The 24,197-nt window shown below is 38.5% G+C and overlaps 1 protein-coding gene across 1 annotated transcript in view; it reads right to left on the reverse strand.

Annotated features, from left to right (window-relative positions):
- SUCLG2 (succinate-CoA ligase GDP-forming subunit beta) overlaps positions 1–24,197 on the reverse strand; it is a 280,881-nt gene that overhangs the window by 201,222 nt on the left and 55,462 nt on the right. Inside the window, exon 2 of the mRNA XM_034658624.1 lies at positions 15,576–15,717. Within this exon, the coding sequence (XP_034514515.1) occupies positions 15,576–15,717 (142 nt within the window). The remainder of the gene's footprint in view (positions 1–15,575; positions 15,718–24,197) is intronic.

The raw sequence follows: 24,197 nt of genomic DNA on the forward strand, positions 1-24,197 counted from the left end.
TGTACTGTGTATCTGAAAGTTGGTAGGAAAGTTGATCTTAGAAGTTCTCCTCATAAGAACACACAAAAAAATTTCTAATTATGTGTTGGTGATGGATGCTACCCAGATTTAATTTGGTGTTCATATCCCAATATATACACATATTGAATCATTATGTGAAACTAATAAAATGTCGTATGCCCACTATATCTCAATTCAAATATATAAATATATATGATGACAACATCTACCCATGTTTCTTATAAGCCAGACACTGTAATAAGACCTAGGTCACTCTCTCCATCAAACCCTTGAGTAGATACTATTGACATCCCATAGTTTATAGATGAGGAAATGGACCCCTACAGAACTTACAAAACAGCTAGTAAAGGGATAGAGCAAGGCTTGAAACCAATGTTGTCTCCTCCACAGTCCACCTACTTAAATACCACCACATGCCTCCAAGAAGATATCACTGAGAGGTGATGGTTAAACTGGACCAAGATGGATAGGTGTTAATTATAATAATGATCCCAGCTATCCATTAGAGAGACTGTGCTAAACTTCATACATACATGACTTCATTTGACCGTGCTAAACTTTATACAAACATGACTTCATTTCACTTTCTTTCTCTCTTTTCTAAGATTTTATTTATTTATTTACTTGAGAGAGACCAAGAGAGCATACAAGGAAGGAGAGGGGTAGAGGGAGAAGGAGCCCTAACTGTGGAGTCTGACTCAGGGCTCGATCTCACAACCATGAGATCATGACCTGAGCCAAAATCAAGAGCTGGATGCTCAGCCGACTAAGCCACCCAGGTGCCCCTTCATTTCACTTTCATAGCTACTCTAGGAAGCAAGTATTATTACTAAACCCATTTTACAAATGGGGAAACTGAGGATTCTAGAGGTTAAGTCACTTGCCTAGAGCCACACAGCTAGCATGGGGCAAGCTCAGGATGTGAACTTAACACCAACTCCAGAGTGATCTCCACTGGGTTAGAAGGCACTCTGTGGAGGAAAGAACACGGACAAAGGGAGGAAAAAAAGACGATGTGTCCCCACAACAGAAAACAAGCACAAAGCAGGGAAGTGAGGAAAAGACAGACTATGATATCAAACACAAGTGGCTATGTGAGTTTCACCTGAATCCACTGAACAGGGAAGTGTAGTAAGGAATTCTGGGCAAGAGGAAAGGCATGAAGGGATCTAGATTTTCTCATGTTTATCACGCTCATGTGTAGGTTATTTATAAAGAAAATATATATTTATGTGAAGCTGTTTTTCAGTGCTACATCTAGCACCTGAAGACTGGGAACAGTTTTGAGTTTTGCATATCAAATACTTTCAGCACTGTTATTTTCCCCGTTATCCACATCCCATCTGCTTCTTTCCCCCATACTGAAGTGACTGTATATTCGCTCAAATAAAAGCCTGAAGACAAAAAATATTCTAATACTTGGCCCACATTTAATTTGAGAGAACAAGAGACTCAACAAATCCCTTAGCTTGTTCCATATCGAATGAAAGTTAAAAAAAAAAAAAAACAAACCAACCATAATTGACGTAGCTTGTTGCTCATCTGGTTTCCATCCTAAGGTAGATCAATACCTTTTTTTAAAACTTTCTCAATTCATTTCCTGACTTTTTTGTAAGTAACCTAGAAAACTCAAGTGGAGCCTCAGTACTATTTATGAACATCTGTTAAACATTGCCAACTCCTGTAACAACCACCTTAGGGAATAGCCTAGCATCTTAAAAGCATAATTCCTTAGGTAATATTTATTCTGTTGCAATGTAAAAAAAGAATCGTTTTCATTTTCTTTCAAAATTATACAACTTTTGATTTCATATATACCACCATCTCCCATCAACCAACAGCACAGGACTAATACATTCATTATCAAACCATTTGACGAGCTGTACACTAAATATAGTTTAACACTTGGGTATTATTGCAAAATCACTGAGCATTTTTATTTTTTATCTGCTGTTGATGTTTTTAATAACTGCTATTATATTCCTTTTATTATACCTCAGAACATGTGCTCAGTTCGGACCAAAAATGAAGGAAGAAAAGAAGACAGGGAAATTGGTGAGCGCCTCATTTGTATAAGGCATGTGCTGCGTTTGCATGTTTTTTATCTGAATCATTCCTTGAAGTATGTGTCCTTATCCTCAAGTTTACAGTCAAGTCAGTTATGGCTGAAGTAATCAAAACAGAGGTGAGGGGAGAGGTCTGTTCTGACTTCACAGTCCACACTCTGTCTAAGCCAGGAACCAGAGGGTCAATTTTCTTCCAAATTCTAAATGCTACAGAGACTGCTACGCGATCACCAAATCCACTTCCCCCTCTTCCTAAGTGTGCCTTGAGACTACCTTCCAGCCTCTCTTGCCTTTCATTGCGATGACCTGAGGAGCTGCAGCCAATAGAATGCGAGCCGAAGCGATGTGGTCCATGCAAAATTCCTATATGGAATCCGTCATGCTCTTTTCACCTGATAAGTGGCTGTAATGATCACAATCGCCAGAGCATGTCTGGGAATCAAGTGTTGAAGAGAGCAGAGTGTAATGATAGGAGGCTCCATCTGTGAATCGGCACTTAGAAGCAAACCAAGATGATGTTGGACTCCTACACAATTAAGAAATAACCTCTTTATTGTATTAAGCTACTGGGAATTCGGCAGTTTATGGGTTACAGGAGCTAGCATCACCTAACATGTCGAAACAGGAAAAAAAATTATCTAAGTCACAATAAGAAACAACACAGCCAATCCGGGAATTACCATATGACCACGGTGTTTTTGAAAAAAAACTTAATACTTGGTTAATGTTCATGTTATAATGTACAATTTTTAAAGGAGAATTATAAAACCGTATGCACTGTATTTTCCCAAATTTAAAAACAAACACTGTCTCTCAATTATGTTTATGTGCATGTGTACACAGGAATTAATGTTGCTGGCTGAACAAATGAATGCATAAGAAAAATGGTGGGAAATATGTTAATATTAAGGCAGGTTCCCTCTGGATAATAGGGTGTGAGGAGGTTTTTACGTCTTTGTAATTCGCGGTATTTTTTTAAATCAAGATAATTGAGCGCATTATTTTTATAATCAGAAGAGATTTGTCTGTTTACATATAAGATTTCATTAAAAAGGCCACTGTATCCAGACAGACAAATAATACAGAGCTAGTTCCTATGCCCACTTAGCCCAGGCAAAGCTGTTCTACACTTACAACCCTATAAAACACCCTCTGGACATTCAGAGCTACCAAGCTGTATATTGGGTGAGTGAAAGACCCCAGGGAACAATAATTCACAGGAAAATCCTGGAAAATGAGACTATGTGGCAACATAACTTCTTTGTTCATTCACAATGAGGTAGCTCTAAAAAACAAGTTAGTAAATAACTCCATTAATGACACACTGAGAAAACAGAAAGTGAAATTATGTCAGTTACCGTGGATACACAATCATGGGCATGTGGAGATCTGATGCTATTCAGAACCGGTCCCTAAAGGAAAACCTTTCCCTCTGGTTTAAACGATTACATAAGATCATACTTACTGAAGGCTCACCATGCTGCCAGGCACATGGCAAGAGGGCAAAGGTTGCCACCACTATTATCTGTATCAATTAAAAAGTGAGGAGAATAATTTATCCTTGTTTTACTATACTGCTAAAATTCAAGTTGAGGCATGGACTTTCAAAGTGCCACTCTATTGGTTTCTCAGGAAACTACACATGCACTTCCATTAAGCCTACCTGCCCACAACCTGTCTTATTTGCCCTGCACTCTTTTGGTCTCCTGCTGCTCCTACCCAGTGGAAAACCACAGGACAATTAGGAAAAAGATGCTCTAGCACAGAGAAATTCTAAGGAGATGACCAGAGAAGACCATTTATATTTGCAGACTCAGGAAAAAGAGAAAGGACCATTTTATAAAACGGGGGATCTCTTTGGAAAAATATGTACAATAGGAAATAATACTAAAAACTACAAATTGTTGAATGGGTTCTTCTTCATGAAGACAGTTAAGAAAAGCCTTTAATGTCAATTAAGGTGTTTCTTTAAGGATCATTTATAAGTTAACATGATCATGAGCAAGTGAAAATTTTCTGAGTAACATTAATATTTATTGAGCATTATTGACCACTTTTTGTCTGGATGAGTTAGAGTTCCTAGCAGAAAGCAACAAAAATTAACTCTAGCTGAAATAAGCATGAAGTAAACTGCAGAAAAGATATTGGGGAGGTGCAGCAAGGAAGGGGAGATCAGTCTCAGAAAATAGGAAGGCATCAAAGGGGTCTAGCAGGAGCCAGGGACACAGTCACATCTCACCACAGGAAGCACCTGTCTCACGAGGACACCACCATTACTCCTAGAAAGCAGACACTGCTTCAACCTCTGATGGACCACACTTGCCATGACTCTTCCTTTTTTGCATTCCTGATTCCGTATTCAAAACAATGGACAGCTGATATGAAGGTAAAATAAAGATTTACTACACAGAAATCAATGTTATTCTCACCTGTCCTTATAAAACAATTATGACCACCGGCACAGCACAAAGGATGTGAGATCTTTTTGAAAGATCCTAAACATATAATGTGATATGACAAAGCCACAAAATCAAGGTTTGCCATGTATTTAATTGCCTATAGGATTAAGAGTACATGTCAATCAGTAGTCAATGGGCAACAGTTTCCTTTTCATATAAAATACAATTCCTTAATGCTGTAAGTAATTCACCAGGCTTTAGGATGTGATTATATAAAACTCAAAGAATACGTTATCATATTGACAAATGGAAACATGTTGTAGCTGAAAGCAATACAAAGCTAGCAAGTTCAATAAAAGCTCCTTATCTCCATTTTAGGATACATGTTATTAGCTCAGAGAAGATTAATTTTTCCATTCATATTTCAATTTCTTTCCTGACAAAAAATAAAACTGTGAGTTTTTGAATTACAATCTTCTTGCTTAATCAAATGTTGAGAGTCTCATATCAACATGATTGGAATAATTAATAAATTATGCAGACTCCTAAAACTAAAAGGTAGTAGTCCCAGGTAAGTTTCATCTATACTTATATGCAATTACTCCATTAAGACAGGCTTTCAAGTTACATGACAAGACACACTCTTTCATTCATCTTTAAAGAGAACTGAAATGCAACGTAAAGATTAGTTATGCATACAGTAGGTATTCCATAATTATCTATTGATTGTATACATTAAATTTAATCCATAGAGGAAAGCGTAATTAATAAACCTTCCGAGAAAATTGTATGCAAGGGATACAATGCCCTCCTTAAAGCCTGATTACAAAAGGTAGTTCACACAAACTGCCGCAGAAATGAATATTATCCACATATTAAAAACTTAATTCACCAAACCAGATTTACTCTCTCAATCAGACAGAAGTCTATTTTCTATGCAAGAAAATGAGGCTCTCACTCAATATCTTATCATTATGAATTGTGCTTCACAAGAAGGTTTACATTACCCATTTCAAACAAATGCTCAAATGAACAAGCTTTCCATAACTATATGGCAAAACATTCTATTGCCCAAAAAGATACAACAAAATGAATCATTAAGAAAATATCTGCAGATTACACAGTTTCCATAAATTGTGCCTTAGAACCTACCACATCTAGTTTTAATTCAATCTTCTAATTTTATTAATATGCATTTTCCATCTTCAACATGCTGACTCACACATAAAAATCTCCCAAGAATATCATCATTAAGTTAGCAAAGAGGAAAAATGCTTGGGGAGGAGATTAAATCTAATCTGGCTGGGTAGAAATCCTATCTTTGTCATTTATTAGCTGTACAACTTTGGCATGTTTTTAACCTTACCCTTACCTGTTTCCTTGCTTAGCAATATAACAACACTACACTAACAATGGCAACATTTAAGGAAGGAAGTGAAGATGGTTTTGCAGCAGAAGGCTCCTAGGCTCATGCTGATCCACAAATACAACTAGATAATTAGTATATCATCCTAAATACCCCAAGAACCTATCTGAGGACTGGCAGAACAAACTCCACAACCAAGGGTAGAAGGCAGGCCACATCAAGGAGAGTAGGAAATGCAAAGACACTCCTTGGAAGAGAAATAGATCGTGTGGTGGAGGGGGAGCCACAGTTGCAGAGAGGGGCAAGAAATAGACTAGCACAAAGGGGAACACAGGGGGAAGGCGAATCCCCAGGGCAATTAGCTTGGAGGGCGAGAGAGCCCAAATTTCATGGGTGCTTGCCACCAGTGGGGTTTGAAGCCTGGGAATTTTGAAGGTCAGCATGCTTGGCTCTGGGAGAGCTCAGAGGACATTGGGGCTGCTCTTGGAGAAAAGGCAGGGTAAACAGCCCAGAGACACACAGCATGCGAACAGCAATCTGAAGAGCACCTGGGGTACAGAGTGGGGAGGTTAATTCCTCATCTCAAGGCATGTCCCAGAAGGGCAGCTTCTCTGGAGAGATCCCTCTGGGAACAGAGGAGGGAGATGCCATCTCCTTCCCCCACCCCTCAGCATTAGCACATGGCCACCTGTGGGAACCAGCACAGCATAGACACTCACTACCAAACTTGACTGCACCAAGCCCTGACCATGCTCCCCAGCCCTCAGCCCTGAATCCCGGCAGAACTGCCCTTCCTGCCCTTCCTGGTCTGCCCTTCCCAATGCAACAGGCCCCCCCTCCTAAGAAGACTGGCCCAAACCCCTGCCCACAATGCATCTCCCAACCTTGGATGTTTGCAGAGCCTTGATCTGGTGGCAGCAGCAACAGGTCTCATTTCACAAGAGGACCACAGCACATCTTGTTAAAACTCACCACATTCAGGCCAAGGACCAAACACTGCCCACAACAGGCAAAAAGAGCCTCTGCAGACAACTGGACTAGAGGATAAAGTGGCCAGAACAAAACAGCAGAGCACAAACAGCACACATTGGAGATACTCCCAGAAGCACCCGACCCTTGGGAACAGGGGACACCACAAGGCAGGGCACTATAGGATCTCATCTTCAAAAGGCCATTACCCTCAAGAACAGGCGATGTAGCTGACTTTCCTAACACAGTGAAAGAGCTACAGAGACTTAGAGGAAATGAGAAGACAGAGAAATTTATCCCAAAAGAAAGAACAGGACAAGACCATACCTAGAGATCTAAGCAAAACAGATATAAGTAACAGGCCTGATAAAGAATTTAAAGTAGTGATCACAAGTATACTCCCTGGACTTGAGAAAAGAGTGGTAGACATAAATGAGACCTTTAACACAGAGGTAAGCAGAAATAAAGGGTACAAAAAGTGAAATGAGAGTAGGATGGAAGAAGCAGAGGAACAAATTAGTGACCTAAAAGAGCAATGGAAAGTGATCAAGCTGAACAAAAGAGAGAAAAAAGAATTATGCAAGACAAGAACAGACTTAGGGAACTCAGTGACACCATTAAACATAATAATATTTGTATTATAGGAGTCCCAAAGAAGAGAGAGAAAATGGGGCAGAAAATGTACCTGAAGAAATAATAGCTGAAAACTTCCCTAATCTGGGAAAGGAAACAGATACACAGATCCAGGAGGCACAGAAAACTCCCATTAAAATCAACAAAAGCAGATCCATGCTAGGACGTATTATAATTAAATTGGCAAAATATACCAATAAAGGAAAAATTTTAAAAGCAGCGAGACAAAAGAAGATAGTAACTTACAAGGGAAAATCCATAAGGCTGGCAGGGATTTTTCAAGCAAAAACTTTCTAAGCTAGAAGGGAGCAGCATGATACATTCAAAGCGCTGAAAGGGAAAAAACTGCAACCAAGAATATCCAGTAAGGCTATCATTCAGAATAGGAGGAGAGATAAAGAGTTGACCAGACAAACAAAAATTAAAGGAATTCATGACAACTAAACCAGCCCTACAAGAAATATTAGAGAGGGTTATTTGAATGGAAAGGAGAGACTAGAAGTGACAGTACAAAGACAGGAAACACAAAAGCAGTAAAAATGAATATTTCCATAAAGAATCAGTCAAGGAACTCACAAAATAAAGGGATATAAAATATGACACCAGATACCTAAGACATGGGAAGGAGAGGAGTAAAGCATAGGTTCACACTTAAACAACCATCAACTTAATCTAGACTGCTATATGCAGAAGAGGTTACACACAGACCTAATGGTAACCATATGTCAAAAATCACTAATAAATACGCAAAGAATAAAGAGAAAGAAATTCACATAAATCAGTAAAGAAAATCAGCAAGACATGAAAGAGAGAAAAACACAAAAGGATCAGAGAAAATCTTCAGAAACAACCACCAAATAATAAAATGACATAAAAAATACCTACCACTAATTACTTTGTAAATGGACTAAAAACTCTGATCAAAAGACAGAGGGTGAGAGAATGGATTAAAAAAAACAAGACTTGTCTATATCCTGTTTAAAAGAGACTCATTTTAGACCTAAAGAGACTTGAATATTGAAAGTGAGAAGGAGAAACATCTATCATACAAATGGATGTCAAAAGAAAGCCAGAGTAGCAATACTTATATTGGACAAAACAGACTTTAAAACAAAGACTTTAACAAGAGACAAAGGAGGACACTAGATAAAAATAAGGGGGAAATCCAACAAGAAGATATAACAATCGTGAATATTTATGCACCCAACACAGGAGCACCCAAATACATAAGACAGTTAATAAAAACATTAAGGAACTAATTGATAATAACTCAATAATAGTAGGGGACTTTAACATCTTATGTACATCAATGGACAGATCATCCAAAAAAAAAAATCAATAAGGAAACAATGGCTTTGAAAAACACTGGAATGGATGGATTTAACAGATATATTCAGAACATTTCATCTTAAAATAGCAGAATACACATTCTTTTCAAGTGCACATGGGACATTCTCCAGTAGAGATCACATATTAGTTCACAAAACGAGCCTCAACAAATTCAAGAAGAATGAAGTCATACCATGCATCTTTTCTGACCACAATGGTATGAAACTAGAGGTTAACTACAAGAAAAAATCTGGAAAGATCACAAATACATGGAGGTTAAATAACATGCTACTAAATAATGAATGGATCAACCAGGAAATTAAAAAAAAAAACCTAAAAAGTGCATAGAAACAAATGAAAATGAAAACACAATGCTCCCAAAACGTTTAAGATGCAGTCAAAGCTGTTCTAAGAAAGAAGTTTATAGTAACACAGGCCTACCTCAAGAAGCAAGGAAAATCTCAAATAAACAACCTAAACTTATACCTTAAAGGAGCTGGAAAAGAATAAACAAAACCCCAAACCAGCAGAAGGAAGGAAATAAATGATATAGAAACTAAAAAAATAACAGATCAGTGAAACCAGGAGCTAGTTCTTTGAAAAGATAAACAAAATTAATAAACCTCTAGACAGATTCATCAAAAACACCAAAAGAGAAAGAACTCAAACAAAACCACAAATGAAAGAGAAAAAATAACAACCAACCATAGAAATACAAAGGATTATAAGGGAATTTATGAAAAATTACATGCCAACAAACTGGACAACCTAGAAAAAATAGATAAATTCCCAGAAACATATAACCTACCAAAAATAAAACAGGAAAAAATAGAAAATTTGAATAGACTGATAACCAGCAAAGTAATTCAATCAGTAATGAAAAAAAAAAAAAAAACCCAGAAAAACCAACAAACAAAAGTCCAGTACCAGATGGCTTTACAGGCAAATTCTACCAGTTAAAGGAAAGTTAATACGTATCCCTCTCAAGCTATTCTAAAAAAATAGAAAAGGAAAGAAAATTTCAGAATTCATTCTATGAAGCCAGCATTATCCTGATACCAAAACCAGATAAAGACATCACCACAAAAGAGAACTATAGGCTAATATTCCTGATGCACACAGATGCAAAAATACTTAGTAAAACACCAGCAAACAAAATTCAACAATACATTAAAAAAATCAGTTGCCACAATCAGGTGGGATTTATTCCTGAGCTGCAAGGGTGATTCAATATTCGTAAATAAATCAACATGATACATCACATCAACAAGAGAAAGGGTAAGAACCATATGGTCATTTCAATAGATGCAGAAAAAGCGTCTGACCAAGAACAACATCTATTCATGATAAAAGCCCTCAACAAAGTAGGTTTAGAGGGAACATAATCCAACTTAATGAAGGTCATATGTGAAAAACCCACAGCTATCATCATCATCAATAGGGGAAAACTGAGAGCTTTTCTCCTAAGGTCAGGAAGACAAGGATATCTATTCAACATAGCACTGGAAGTCCTAGCCACAGCAATCAGACAACAAAAAGAAATAAAAAACATCCAAATCAGTAAGGAAGAAGTAAGACTTCCACTATTTGCAGATGACATAATACTATATATAGAAAACCTGAAAGACTCCACCCAAAAATTGCTAGAACTGACACACAAATTCAGTGAAGTTGCAGGACGCAATATCAACGTACAGAAATTTGTTGCATTTCTATACACCAATAATGAAGCAGCAAAAAGAGAAATTAAGAAAATAATCCCATTTACAGTTGCACCAATAAGATACCTAGGAATAAACCTAACCAAAGAGGTCAAAGGCGTATACTCTGAAAACTATAAAACACTGATGAAAGAAATTGAAGACAACACAAAAAAAATGGAAAGATATTCCATACTCATAGATTAGAATAAATATTGTTAAAATGTCTATACTAAAAAAAGCGATCCACACTTTTAATGGAATCCCTATCAAAATACCAACAACACTTTTCACAGAACTAGAACAATTCTAAAATCTGTATGAAACCACAAAAGACCCCAAATAGTAAAAGTAATCTTGAAAAAGAAAAGCAAAGCTGGAGGCATCACAATTCCAGACTTCAAGTTATATTACAAGACTACAGTGATCAAAATAGTATACTACTGGCACAAAAACAGACACACAGATTAAGAGAAGAGAATAAAAACTCAGAAATGAACCCACAGCTAGATGGCCAGTTAATCTTTGACAAAACAGGAAAGAATATCCAATGGAAAAAAGGCAGTCTCTTCAACAAATGGTGCTGAGAAAACTGGACAGCAACATGCAAAAGAATGAAACTGGACTACTTTCTTACACCATACACAAAAATAAATCCAAAATGGATTAAAAAGCTAAATGTGAAACCTAAAACCATAAAAATCCTAGAAGAGAACACAGGCAGCAACTTCTATGACACTGGCTGTAGCTACTTCTAGATATATCCTCTGAGGCAAGGGAAACACAAAAGCTAAAATAAACCACTGGAACTACATCAAAATAAAAGCTTCTGTGCAGTAAAGGGAAGAATCAACAAAACTAAAAAGCAACTTATGGAATGGGAAAAGATATCTGCAAATTACCTTTCCGATAAAGGGTTAGTATCCAAAATATATCAAGAACTTAAACAACTCAATACCAGAACACAAATAATCCAATTAAAAAATGGGCAGACATGAATACACATTTTTCCAAAGAAGACATACAGACCCCCAACAGACAGCCAACAGACACATGAAAAGATGCTCATCATCACTTAGTATCAAGGAAATGCAAATCAAAACCACAATAAGATATCACCTCACAATTGTGAGAATGGCTAAAATCAACAACACAAGAAACAACAGTTGTTGGTGAGCGTGTGGAGAAAAAGAAACCCTTGTGCACTGTGGATGGGAATGCAAACTGGGGCAGCTACGTGGAAAACAGTATGAAGACTCCTCAAAAAGTTAAAAATAGAACTACCATCTGGTCCAGTAATTGCAGTACTGGGTGTTTACCCAAAGAAGACAAAAATACTAATTTCAAAGAGATACATGCACTCTTGTAGCGATATTTACAATACCTAAGATATGGAAGCAGCCCAAGTGTCCCATCAATTGATGAATGGATAAAACAGATGTGGTGTGTGTGTGTGTAAGTGTGTGTAACGGAATATTACTCAGCCATAAAAAAAGAACGAACTCTTGATTTGCTATGACATGAATGGAGCTACAGAGTTATCACACTAAGCGAAATAAGTTAGAGAAAGACAAATACCATATGATCTCGCTCATTATGTGGAATTTAAGAAACAGAACAAATGAGCAAAAGGGGAAAAAAGAGAGACACAAATCAAGAAGCACACTCTGAATGGTAGAGAATAAATTAATGGTTATCAGAGGGGAATGGGCTAAATAGGGGATGGGGATTAGGAGGGAACTTGCGATGAGCAGCAGGTGATGTATGGAAGTGTTGAATCATGAGATCGTACACCAGAAACTAATACAACACTGTATATTAACTAACATGAATTAAAATAGAAACTTAGAGGAGAAAAAAGATGATCAGGCGGAATCTCAGATGGGTAAGTAGGGGGAGATAAGAAGAGAAGATGTGGATCAACTGAGATGGCAAATTCCATTTGGGCCAGGAGAGATGGAGACATCCGTAAACAGACGGCCCACAGGCAACCAGGAATGTGCGTTCAGACACAAAGAAAGAGCTTTGTGAGGAAATCCATACAGACTCCTGGAAATCATAGGCATGACTAACACCAATATTTGTTTTCAAAATATTTTTTATATATCATTGTATTTCAAAATATCCAAGTATGAATAAAGTAGAAAGGTCAACAAATACATTTCTATCATTTACAAACTTCTGAAATTAAAAAATGAGCTCTCTTAACACATGATCCAGAAAATACTAATTCTCACATGTCTCTGATTTGTCTATGAATCTGAATCATGACAGCTATGAATCGGTTGGAATCATACACTGATGATGATGATAGCAATAAACTCTTGTGTAACACTTACCACATGTTAAGCATATTATCCTTCTCTGTAATTTTTCTCCTTTAAAATATAATTGTAGGCCAGATGTCCCATTTTCAGGGCAATCAGATACACGTGTGATCCAGCTTTTCCCTTAGCCTCAAATCTATTTAGACTTGTGCTTTTGGTTCTTGTCTATCTTATGGCAACAAGCAGGTCAACGCTGTGAAGTTCTGCCAGATTCTTCTTATTTTGCTCTGTCTGGCCAATCTCAGTGGCTTTTTTATTTACAATCTACTCGTTTCATATTTAACCAACTAGACTTGGTACCATCTCTTCTTCCAATACTTTAAATATTCCCTCTGATCAAAATTGTCTATTATACAACAAAACCCAGAGGAGACCTTCCTTCCTCCGAAATGCCTCACTGAGTAAAAGAAGGATTAGTCATTCATTCAGGAAATGAGGGGCTTGGATTAGTTCTCTAAAGTCCCTTTTTGCTCTCAACAGGATCAGAGAGCCACTCCCAGGCCACATCACCTAAATGAATACCACAGGTATGCACAAGCCAGAGTACAGACACAGCTGGGTCAATCTTAATTCTTTTATCCACTTTGATTTTCTTAAAACCCTTCCTCAAGAACCAAAATGGCTTTTTGAAAAATTTATTTTAATGTTTTTAATTTTATTTTTATTTAAACTTGCTTTATTGTCTGTGTCCTTCCTTGCCTTCACTCAGGCCCCAGCATATAAATATCACCTTGTTAATTCCTGCAGAGCAAAAATTCTGTCTTACAAACAGTCATAAATGCCCAACCACAAAGCAGTGGCTAAATAAATGCTTATAAAACAAACCAGTGACTAAGAAGCCAATTAGTTCAGTTAAGTCCAAACCTCCACTGAAAGTCTGCAAGATAAGCTCTCTCTGCTGTGCTATGCCTAAGTGGGGAGGGGCTAGTAATCAGGTGGCTTCCAGAATTCCTTAAGGACCCTTGGACCTGGAATACTAGTATGTCAGCACATTTGTGGAAATAATGGGAAAAATGAAGACCAAAGACTGACTTGAACTTTACATTTCTTTGCTCTCATTACCCATTCACTAAACCACAGGAGTATAAAACAAAAATGATCCTTTCGTGTAAAAACGTTGGAATACTAACCTTTACTGAGTCTATTCCCACACTGCACAGAGGAGCTCTCATCCAGGTGTAGGTTGAATTTTACCATTTTTTTTTCCCCACCATGAAAACCAATTTTGATAGCTTTTAAAATGAAACCAATTTCCATTTCTTAAACTATAAGTCACTCTCAATTTCTACATTTAGCATCTGAAATTACAAATTAATTTCCTTCTAGAATGTAAGTTCTAAAAAGAAAGAGGGCTTTCTTATCTTCCACAGCTGTATCCACAGTGCCTAATACATGTGGCTGACAATCAATAAATATTTGTTGAAGGGAAGAACAAACATACATTTCAACTGACATAACGTAGAAAGGATCTGCTATATAAGCATCTGGGGGAACTCAGTAAGGGAGATAAAGGAACAATTACTAGCTGAAGTACCTCACTGCTTACTCTTAAAAGAGCACAGAAAATTGGGGGATCGAAATATGGAGCCCTCCTCTACCTTGCACTCTCAAACTTTTGCTACTACTGCCTGGCAAAGGCAGTTAGCAGATGCTCCATTCTTTATTTCCAGTGGGAAGCAACTGCTCTCCAAGGCTGCAGGCAAAGAATACCCATGTCCATCCTTCTAGTGGCCAGATCTGTGCTGTCCAATATGGTAGCCACTAGCCCCACATATCCATCAAGCACCTGAATCGTGGCTAGGGTGAAATGAGATGGGCTGGAAATGTAAAATACAAACCAGATTCCTGAAGAGGACAGAAACCAGATGTACACTATCCTACTGATGATTGTTTTATATTAATTACATGTTGAAATGATAACAGTTTGGATGTATTGAGGTAAACAAAATATATTACTAAAATTAATTTCACCCATTTCTTTTTAGTTCTCTGAATGTGACCCAGAAAATTGTTAAATACTGATGTGGCTCATGTTATACTGGACAGTGCTAAACCAGACTGACAGTAAGACAGTCTATATGGCACTAGAAGGAATACTCATGGAAAAACAGCAGGATCTGACTCCTAACTTCTCAATCTATAATTGGGAAATTAGTTAGATTTTCTACCACATACCAATGTAGAGTCTCCCTTAAAGGCTCCCAACAGGACTTGGGGAATAACACATTAGCCTTGATTTCTAGATAAGGAAATGGAGCCACAGAAAGGAGAAGGCACTTATACAAAGTTACAGAGCTGGTAAATGCGAGGGCAAAACCCTGACGCAAAGTCAGCCTGGCTTCCAAACGCATGTGCTTCTCCTTCTTCTCCAGTCACTCAGAGAATTTTCTCCGTGTTCTAGAGGCTTAAATAAGGATGCCAACCATCTTTCCTGCTTTACCCTGCGGTGGGCTTCTCTTTGACACTCTACAGCATTCACCCTTATTTCTCCCAGACACTAACCCACAGATAAAGAAAACTAGGTGAAACGGTGGCAGAAAAAATCAGAAAAATTACCAGAGTGACATCCCATACACTGCTATCTCGTGAAAAAAGAATCAAGTTTTCCTAATTGGGCTTTTTAGCCTCTGCAATTCAAAAGCTCTCCATTGAACCTGTCACCAGTAGTATAACCCGCTACGAAGAAATTTACCTACTGGTTCACCGCTACCTGTGAGGTCACTAATTTGGGCAAGTGTTATTTCACCTGTTGTGAATTCGCTTACTTAGTTTCTTAGCAGCCTCCAGAGCTTCCTTTGCAGTGTCTGCTACGAAGAATCTTTGAACTCTGACTCCATGGTCAGACATCAGCTTCTTGCTCTGGTATTCCTGCAGGTTCAGCCATCTTCGGGGGGTTAACTGAACTGCCTAGAGAAATTGAGAGAGAGAGGTAAGAACACTTAAAAATAACAAGAAAAATAGCTGTCAACGCATGTAGCCAGTCTTATAGGTACCCTCAAATGACAATCAGCAACACAGGTTTTTTTAAAAGGAAAGAAAAACAAATTCTTCATGCTTAATTGTTTTTCTAATCAAAAATGTTAAGGACAACTACACACACAACAAATGAATGCAGGTTTAAAGAAGTGGTGAGAACTGAATAGGGTCTATCATCTAGTTAGCAAGAATGTGCCAATGTCAATATCCTAGCTTTGACATTGAACTAGAACTACATAAGATGTCAACATGAGGGCAAGAGGGGGAAGGGTACATAGGACTGCTGCACTTCTTTTGCAGTTCCCTAAGCATCTATAAGTATTTAAGAAGAAAAGGTTATTTTTAAAAATGTTAAGAACTCTATTATATAGGATATATCTCCCCCAATTCCCACCCCAAATAAAGCTCACAGCATTATTTTAATAACTGTGTGCACACTGCTAATCATTGTAAGGTATCTCAGAAATTCTTTTTAACACTTTGACGCTCAATGGGCCACTGATCAATCCACTTCTTTACCATAGTTTTTAATGGAAGCTAGGCACAATCATTATGTGTTTAATGATATCATCTCTTTCACACACCAAATTTAAGGATTGTCACCCGAAACAATCATCATTAATTAAACTACTTCCTAAAAACTGCAACTGTGTATAAAAGTAACTTTGCTTAAGCATCATGTAGAAGTGGTTTTCCAATATGTACTATTAGTTTTTAATCTGTGCTGAAAGAAAGTAGTCAGAAAGCAGAATAACATGAATAAATAAATTCTTCTCATTTTATCCAGTAAGATCAAAAGCATTTCTGATCAAATCTATAGACCCCAAAAATGAATATACCTAGTTAAAGCTCATGTCCAACCATGAGTCATGATGTAAAAACAAACAAACCAACAAAACAAAACAAAAAAACCCACTACTCACAGTAGGTAATATAACAACGCTATTAATGCACAAACCAAAAACTCAGTCACACAACTGGATCACAAGACTGTAGAAGAAAATCACCTGACACATTTCCTAGTGGCTTCTGTCAATGGCCTTGGTAGATGGCCAAGACAATACCACAAGGGCCATTAACAGGTCCACAGGGCTTTACAACATGGGATCATTAGGTTTCAGGACCTCAAATGTGTCCTTAAAATGGCACTTTCTTCTGGAAATCTCCAAGCTACAATACACTCCTGGATCTCTTCTGGACAAGGGACATTCCAAGAAGGCTCCAGAACCTAACAACTAAACTGGGTTTTACTCAAGGACAGTGTGTGTCTTCAACTTCTTTGTATTTTTAAGAAGAATGTGATGGTGCTTGGCATATGGAAAATACTCAAGAAATATTAGATGGCCAAATGAATAAGCCCTGCCTTTTGTCCTTTTGTTCCCAACTACAGGTAATTTTTCATTTCCAGAAAGTGACTTTCCCTAAAAATAGAAAAAGTTCTTCAGACCTTAAAAAAAAAAACAAAAACATAATTTACACACACTCGTAAAAAATTCAAAATGTTGAGGCTGTTTACACTTCTTCAGAAGTAAATAATACTGGAGTCAAAATAAATTATAGACAAGTTATGCTAACATTATATACTATATGATTAACTGTTTATGATTTGTTAATCTTCTGAATTTTTAAGTCTTGATGAAACATTAGTAATTTGAAAAACACAAAATTTCACACATAATATACTTATTGACTTAAGAGTCTTAATAACACATCATATAACATACCAAGAAAAATTCAAGCTTAAGGCATTTAGTGAAAGCTTCCTAATGAAAGAAAAGATTAAGCATTAGATATATACTATATTCTGCAACCACTTTTAAAAAGCAGATGGGGAAGGATCAATAGATTAAGTCTATGTTGACACATCAACTTAAAGCCATTAACAGAAGAAGAAAAAAGAACTACAGTTTGAAAAGAGCATGTGGGAGACTAAAAACAGCCACTAAAAACAGTGTGGTCTAGTCAATTCCTTTTCATTAGAACACTCGCCATATTAATTTTGGATATGTTAATGCAATCTGCTGCAAACTAATTGCAATTGATCCAGAGACCAGCTTCACAGACATATAATACATATTGACTGTTTCTGCACTGACTCAGATGAAAGCCTGCTTAAAGTCTGTTGCTCTTAAATTGAAAACCAACACAGTGAACATAGTTCCAAGGCACTGCAGATACCCAAGCTGTCACTCCACAAAGTGATCGTCCTACAGAGTAATCGTCTACCTTTGTCAAACCCAAGCTCAGAACAGCAGGGTCCCTGGCTGGGTCTGAAACTTCATCAACTGAACTACATTTGCTAAGAATCTGTGGTACATCCAGAGAGGAAAAGGTTAACTCTGCCTCTGCATTTTCAGGGAGAAGAAAAAAAGGAGAGAAATTTACTAAGTAAGTGGATGGTTTCCAGTGGTGGCTGGAAATGTAACCAACTGCTGAATCATAAAAACAATAATAAGAATAGTTTCCTCTCCCATTACGGAGCATCGGCCACGTGCTAGGCATTCCACTAAGCACTCATGTTGTCTAATAGTCAAAACCACTGTGAGGAGTGAAGTATTATTACTTCTCTCTGCAGCTGTCATTAATGTAAACCAACCAATACCACTAATCTTCCTCCTTCCAGATACTCCTTTGACTTAGATGAAGTTAGATGCAGCTGCGTAACTAGTTCTGGTCAATAAATTATGTATATGGGGGCGCCTGGGTGGCACAGCGGTAAAGCGTCTGCCTTCGGCTCAGGGCGTGATCCCGGCGTTATGGGATCAAGCCCCACATCAGGCTCCTCTGCTATGAGCCTGCTTCTTCCTCTCCCACTCCCCCTGCTTGTGTTCCCTCTCTCACTGGCTGTCTCTATCTCTGTTAAATAAATAAATAAAATCATTTTATAAATAAATAAATAAATAAATAAATAAATAAATAAATGAATGAATGAATGAATGAATGAATAATGNCTCCCACTCCCCCTGCTTGTGTTCCCTCTCTCGCTGGCTGTCTCTATCTCTGTTAAATAAATAAATAAAATCATTCTAAAAATAAATAAATAAATAAATAAATAATGTATATATATATATAGTGTGTAACTCATCTGGACCAACATTTGATTACCAACCCTTCTCCCTCTAAGTTCTCTCTCTCTCCAGACACAGGAAATGGGCATATTAACTTTGGCAGCTAATCTATCACTTAGGGGTCACAGTAAGACAGACATACTCCCAGGTCACTCACAATGAATGTGTAATGAAAAATAAGCCTTTGTGGATTTCCAGCCACCAAGATTCTGGAGAATACTTGTTACTGTGGCTGAACCTAGCCTCTCTGTAGTATCCTGACTAATAAAACCATCTTACAAATCAGGAAACCCAGGCTGAGGTTTAAGTCACTGGCCAAAGATCACAGCTGTCAAGCAGCACAACTTCTCTAATCCACACTATTGGTCCACTGAGTCATACTGTTGGTTCCCTGTGTTTATATTCTGTTCCCACATTCCCAGAGGCCCTTTGATGATAAAGACGGAGACCAGGAGAGTGAGATTGTGCTCTTCTCAAAAGGCCAAAAGTCTTCCAGGAATGGAATTCTCACGAAATGCTGGCACAGTGCTTCTTAGGAAAACTGTAACTGCTTCAGGCTTTGGGAGAGAGGTAGGGAGGTAGAGATGTGAGTAGAGGCTGTCCTAAGACACTAGAATGGTAGAGGCAGTTTATTTGAACTCCTAGGAAGAGCTACCTTTTAAACCCTAGACTAGTATCTTCCCGGGAAATCCATGTACTCCAGAATGTGAGCAATGGAAAGGAATTTAAGGACCATTTGACCCAGTACCTTTCAATATTTTCTGAGAGTTATTTGCCCGTTTGCCTTCAGGTCAATCCCTAAGCTCTTTGCCAACTGTCTTCTGCCTAAATTTGAGACCCCATTCAGAGATGAATAGTGAGAAGAAATATTTCAGGCTTTGTCTTCCTCTTTCTGAGTCAGATTTCAGGTCCCCCCAGAAAGCCCTTCCTTCATAATTCCAGCTCCCATTGTGTGCCCCGCCATGACTCCTGCACCCATCGACTGGCCCCAGACTCTGATAACACCACCTCCTTCCACCCCTTAGGCTCATAGAGGATTCCTGCTGTTGCCAATCTCTGGGTTGCCTTCCCAGCCCCTCTTTGCCTGCCAAGAGTTGACATCTTTGTCAGTAATTGTCTCCCCCTGTTAAATCTATTAAACAACCTGGTGCCCCATAGAGCCTGAAGGTGCCCCTTCAAGGCACGGGAATGGAAAGGTGATGGTAGTGGCCCACTTATGAAGGTGACTTTGGGACCCTACTCTGAGGCAGTTTCTCAGGCAATCACGTTTCATATACTGGGGTTCTAAAGTATATCAGGACTAGTGGGGTCCAACCTCCTCATTTTACAGTCAGGAAACCTGAGGCCTAAAGATGGGAAGTAACATGCCTAGGGATCCTCTAATGAGACACAGGCAGGAGGACAACTAGACTAATCCCCATTTTCTGTCCTTCCTTCATACAGATTTTGGCATGTGACTGTATTAGGAACAGCATCATGCTCTCAAAACAGCTGGGGTGGGTGGGCATCTGGGGTGAGTTCCATCTGGACTTTCATGCTGACCTTTCCATGGCTCTCTTCCCTTCCATGTTTCTTTTCCAGAGCAAGCATTTCCAAGCTTGGAAGGGAAGTGGGAAATACAACTTAAAAGAAAAGCACGGCATCAAGATTTAAGGGCCTATTGGAACAAGGGAACAGAGGCAGAAGAAAAAGAATGAAAAATGAGGGGAAAGACAAAGAGAACCAAGAGATAAAAAGACAATGACTAAGCAGGCAAAAATTCACAAGAAAACTCAAAGCACAAAATTAGACAGCTACATAGAAAAAAAATGACACGACCGAGAAATCATCCTTCGCCCCATGGTTTTAAAATTAGAGGTGTAGAGACTACTGAAATAGCAGCACAGGAGGAGAAAAATCAATAAAGGGAGTAGAGAAAATGTCACTGAGCTGGGCGCCCCCCAAAGGGAGGCTCGGTGAGCCACATCTGCCCACCGGGTTTCGGCGCCCCCTCGGTCTTTCTGCATGCAGCCTGATGCTCCCCTACGATGCTTCACTCAGGAAAGCAGCAGAGGCGGGTCTTAGGAAGAGCTGAAGACCCACTAGGAATCAGGAAAATAGAAATGAAAACAAAAACGAAGGTTTCATGATGTCTCTGGTGAAGGTATGGTGAAATGCACTTCTCCGCACACTATCCATGCATAGAGAACACCAGCGCGACCATCTTCAAAACCAATCTGACGGCATTGATGAAAACGACAACAACCACATCCTCTGAACTGGAACGTCTCCTTTTGGGTGCTTAACCTAGGGAAACATGTGCTAGGGATAGGTACCGCGATCTTGTGTATAGTGTTGTGTATAATAAAGGATAAAGTTGGGAGGTGATCCAAATGCCTACCAAATAGGAAATGGGCTGAATAAACCACAGTATATTTTAACAATATGAAGCATTCAAAATATCTGTGGCAACACAATAGCACCCAGTATGTGGTCTCCTACATCCTCAGTTATTTTGTAGGTTGCGTGCCAAAATTTTTAAGCAACCATGTACAGCCCTCCAGGACCCTTATCCTTGGCTACGAGGCCCAGGAAGCTGTGTGGAGAGGGTAGAGTCACAGGGTTCAAGCAGCCTGGATTATTGACTTACTGTACAGACTGCTGCCTTGGCCTTGGAGTCCCTAGACCCACATTTGCATGAATGAGAAATAAACTTCTGATGTGTTTACCACTGAGATCTTGGGAATAACTTGTAATCGCCTCATTGACTAGCTTAGACTGGTAAGTATGAACGTCCTAACATTGATTGTTCTCCAAGGCACATTACTGAAAGAAAACAGCCAGTTTCTTTCAATATTTAAAGTAGAATAATATTTATATTTCCGACACACATGTCCACACACAAGGCAACATTCTCTATCTTTTAAGGTATAAATGTAAGTATATGTACAGGGAAAGGTCTTGATGAAGTTCACCAACTTAATGCCAGTAAACTTGAAGAGAGCACACCAGAAAGATGATAATCAAAGGGAGATTTACCCTAATCTATAATTTTTAAGACAATTCTCATAGAAAAACATTCATTTATTATTTGTGCCATGAAAATCAATCTACTTAGAAACAACATTGAGAGGAAGTAATCAAAACCTAGGCTTTAACCCAACTGCACAGCCTGGAGCATCTATTAACTTGTCTGGGAAATGAAGGGCTCACACCCTTACTTCAGTGCAGCAGAATTCTCCAAATGCGGTGTGAAACCAAGGGGGGGAGGGCAAAGGGTTGCATTCTCTGTTAAACAGAAAGACCACCCCGAATATAAACTCCTGCTGTGAGATAGGAAGAGGCTCTTAAACCTCATTTCAAGCTCTCAACAGCAATGACGACAGTGGAATACAAACAAGGAATTAGCTGTAAACTCAGAGGAAAATATATTCCCCTCTCCTTGCAAGCATGGCAAGGAAGGCAGATGCTCAGTGGGCTGTGGCAGGCCAAGAGTTGGTATGTGTTTGTTATATTTTAGTTTTTGCCAATGTTATTCTGTATGTAAATTAGCACCCATAAATCTACCTTAGTCACGTTACCTAGGAAATAGTAGGCTTCAAATAAATGTGTTGGTGCACATGAAAAGACAGATATAACTCAATGTGTCTCAATATGGGTATCACAAAATAAAAGACCTGCTTGCTTAAAACAGGCTCTGATGAAGATGACACTTCACTATCACCCTATATAAGAGATTCAGTGGAATCCTGTTTAAAAGAGGAAAATTATAACAGCAGCAATAGCAATAAAAATAATGGCACTTTTCTGTTTAATCCTGGATGTGATTATATCAACTCCTCCTTCAGAAAGAAAACATGCTAAAAACAGAGACAAAGAAAAGCAACATCGTGCTAGAAGCCTAAGCCTATGGAAAAGAAAAAAATGATGTCAGATGTGGAAGAAAGTGTAGGAACCTGGGTACTGACACTTTGCTACAGTTTACTGTATGTTCAGCCTAAGTGGGGGGCCTTCATTTAGAGTCACCTTTGGAAATATAGCATCCCTTTTATCTAGAACTGGAATGTTCCTGACCCTTGTCCATTTAGGTTACCCCCACTTTGCACAGCATAAGGAAATGAACTAACCAATTACTTAGTGCCCTATGGCTGAGTTCATACGCTCTAGCAGGTACACAGAGAGAATGTGATCACTTACAAAATGAAAGAAACTAACAGACCCATCCTCATAGGCTGCTTTGTGGATTAAATGAGTTAATACGTGCAAATCTACTGGAATAGTGCCCAACAGATCATAAGCACTCAAAAGAATGTTCTGCTATTATTATTTAATGCAGAAATACAAAGGGGGAGAGAAAGTATAACATGGAGACACTGAACAATCCCTAAAATAAAAATAGTAGGTGATCCAATAAACGATAAAGAAATGCCCACAGTGTCCTGCTGTTCGCTTTAAATGCATCTGGGGAAGTATTTTTAAACTCTAATAGTGGAATCTCTATACTTAAATCACTCAAGTCACAGAAAGAGAAAGGACAGCTATTTACAAAAGGAAGGGCTGGACAAAGCTCACATTCGGTAGGCAAAGGAAAATGTGCTATTTGTGCTAAGTACCTTGACTTTCTATCTCATTTGAGCCAGGGCACTCCACCTCACAGATGAGCAAATGCGAGGGTCAGAGAGATTAAGTAACTTGTCTAAGGCTACTCAGCTGGGTAAGTGATTCAGGATTTGAATCCAAGTCTAAAAAAACCCCATGAGCTTTCTATTATTCTAAACGATTCTTNTGATTCTTTTTTATTTATTTTATTATTTTTTTGGGTCTGTGACTCCAAATCAATAAAAAGGACTTAGAATGACCACAGACAAAAACCATACTGCCATTCCTGACCTAAAAATACAGTGTTCCGTTTAAAAGGAGGGAAGACAGAGCAGCAGATGAAGTGAGAACACCAACAGAGGTGGGGTGGTCCCCGAACACATGGTGCAAGGGAAATGTGTGTCGTCATGAGAGCAGGGGGCTAGAGAAGCAAAGTCAAGTTTCCTGATAAAGAGAAATGAGAACCAAGCTCTTCTTTATAAGCGATCAGAGTAGGATCAGACGCGGAGCCCGAGGCAGCTCCTGGCTCTTCTGGCACCGTCTCCGACAGTACCACCCTGTCTGTCTAAGGACCCCACAGTAAGGAGGGGGCAGCATCTGCCAAATAAATAAGCTGTCCTGCCAGGAAAGAAATGAAAATTCAATTTTCAGACCATCCAGAAACTGGATCATAGCACTTACGATTAGGATTAATGCTTCCTGCAGTACCCTGACAAAATCTTATATTTTTAAACCAAACCAAATCCTAGCAAACATGCAGCAATG

Source organism: Ailuropoda melanoleuca, chromosome 4 (assembly GCF_002007445.2).
Source record: "Ailuropoda melanoleuca isolate Jingjing chromosome 4, ASM200744v2, whole genome shotgun sequence".
Taxonomy (NCBI): Eukaryota; Metazoa; Chordata; class Mammalia; order Carnivora; family Ursidae; genus Ailuropoda; species Ailuropoda melanoleuca.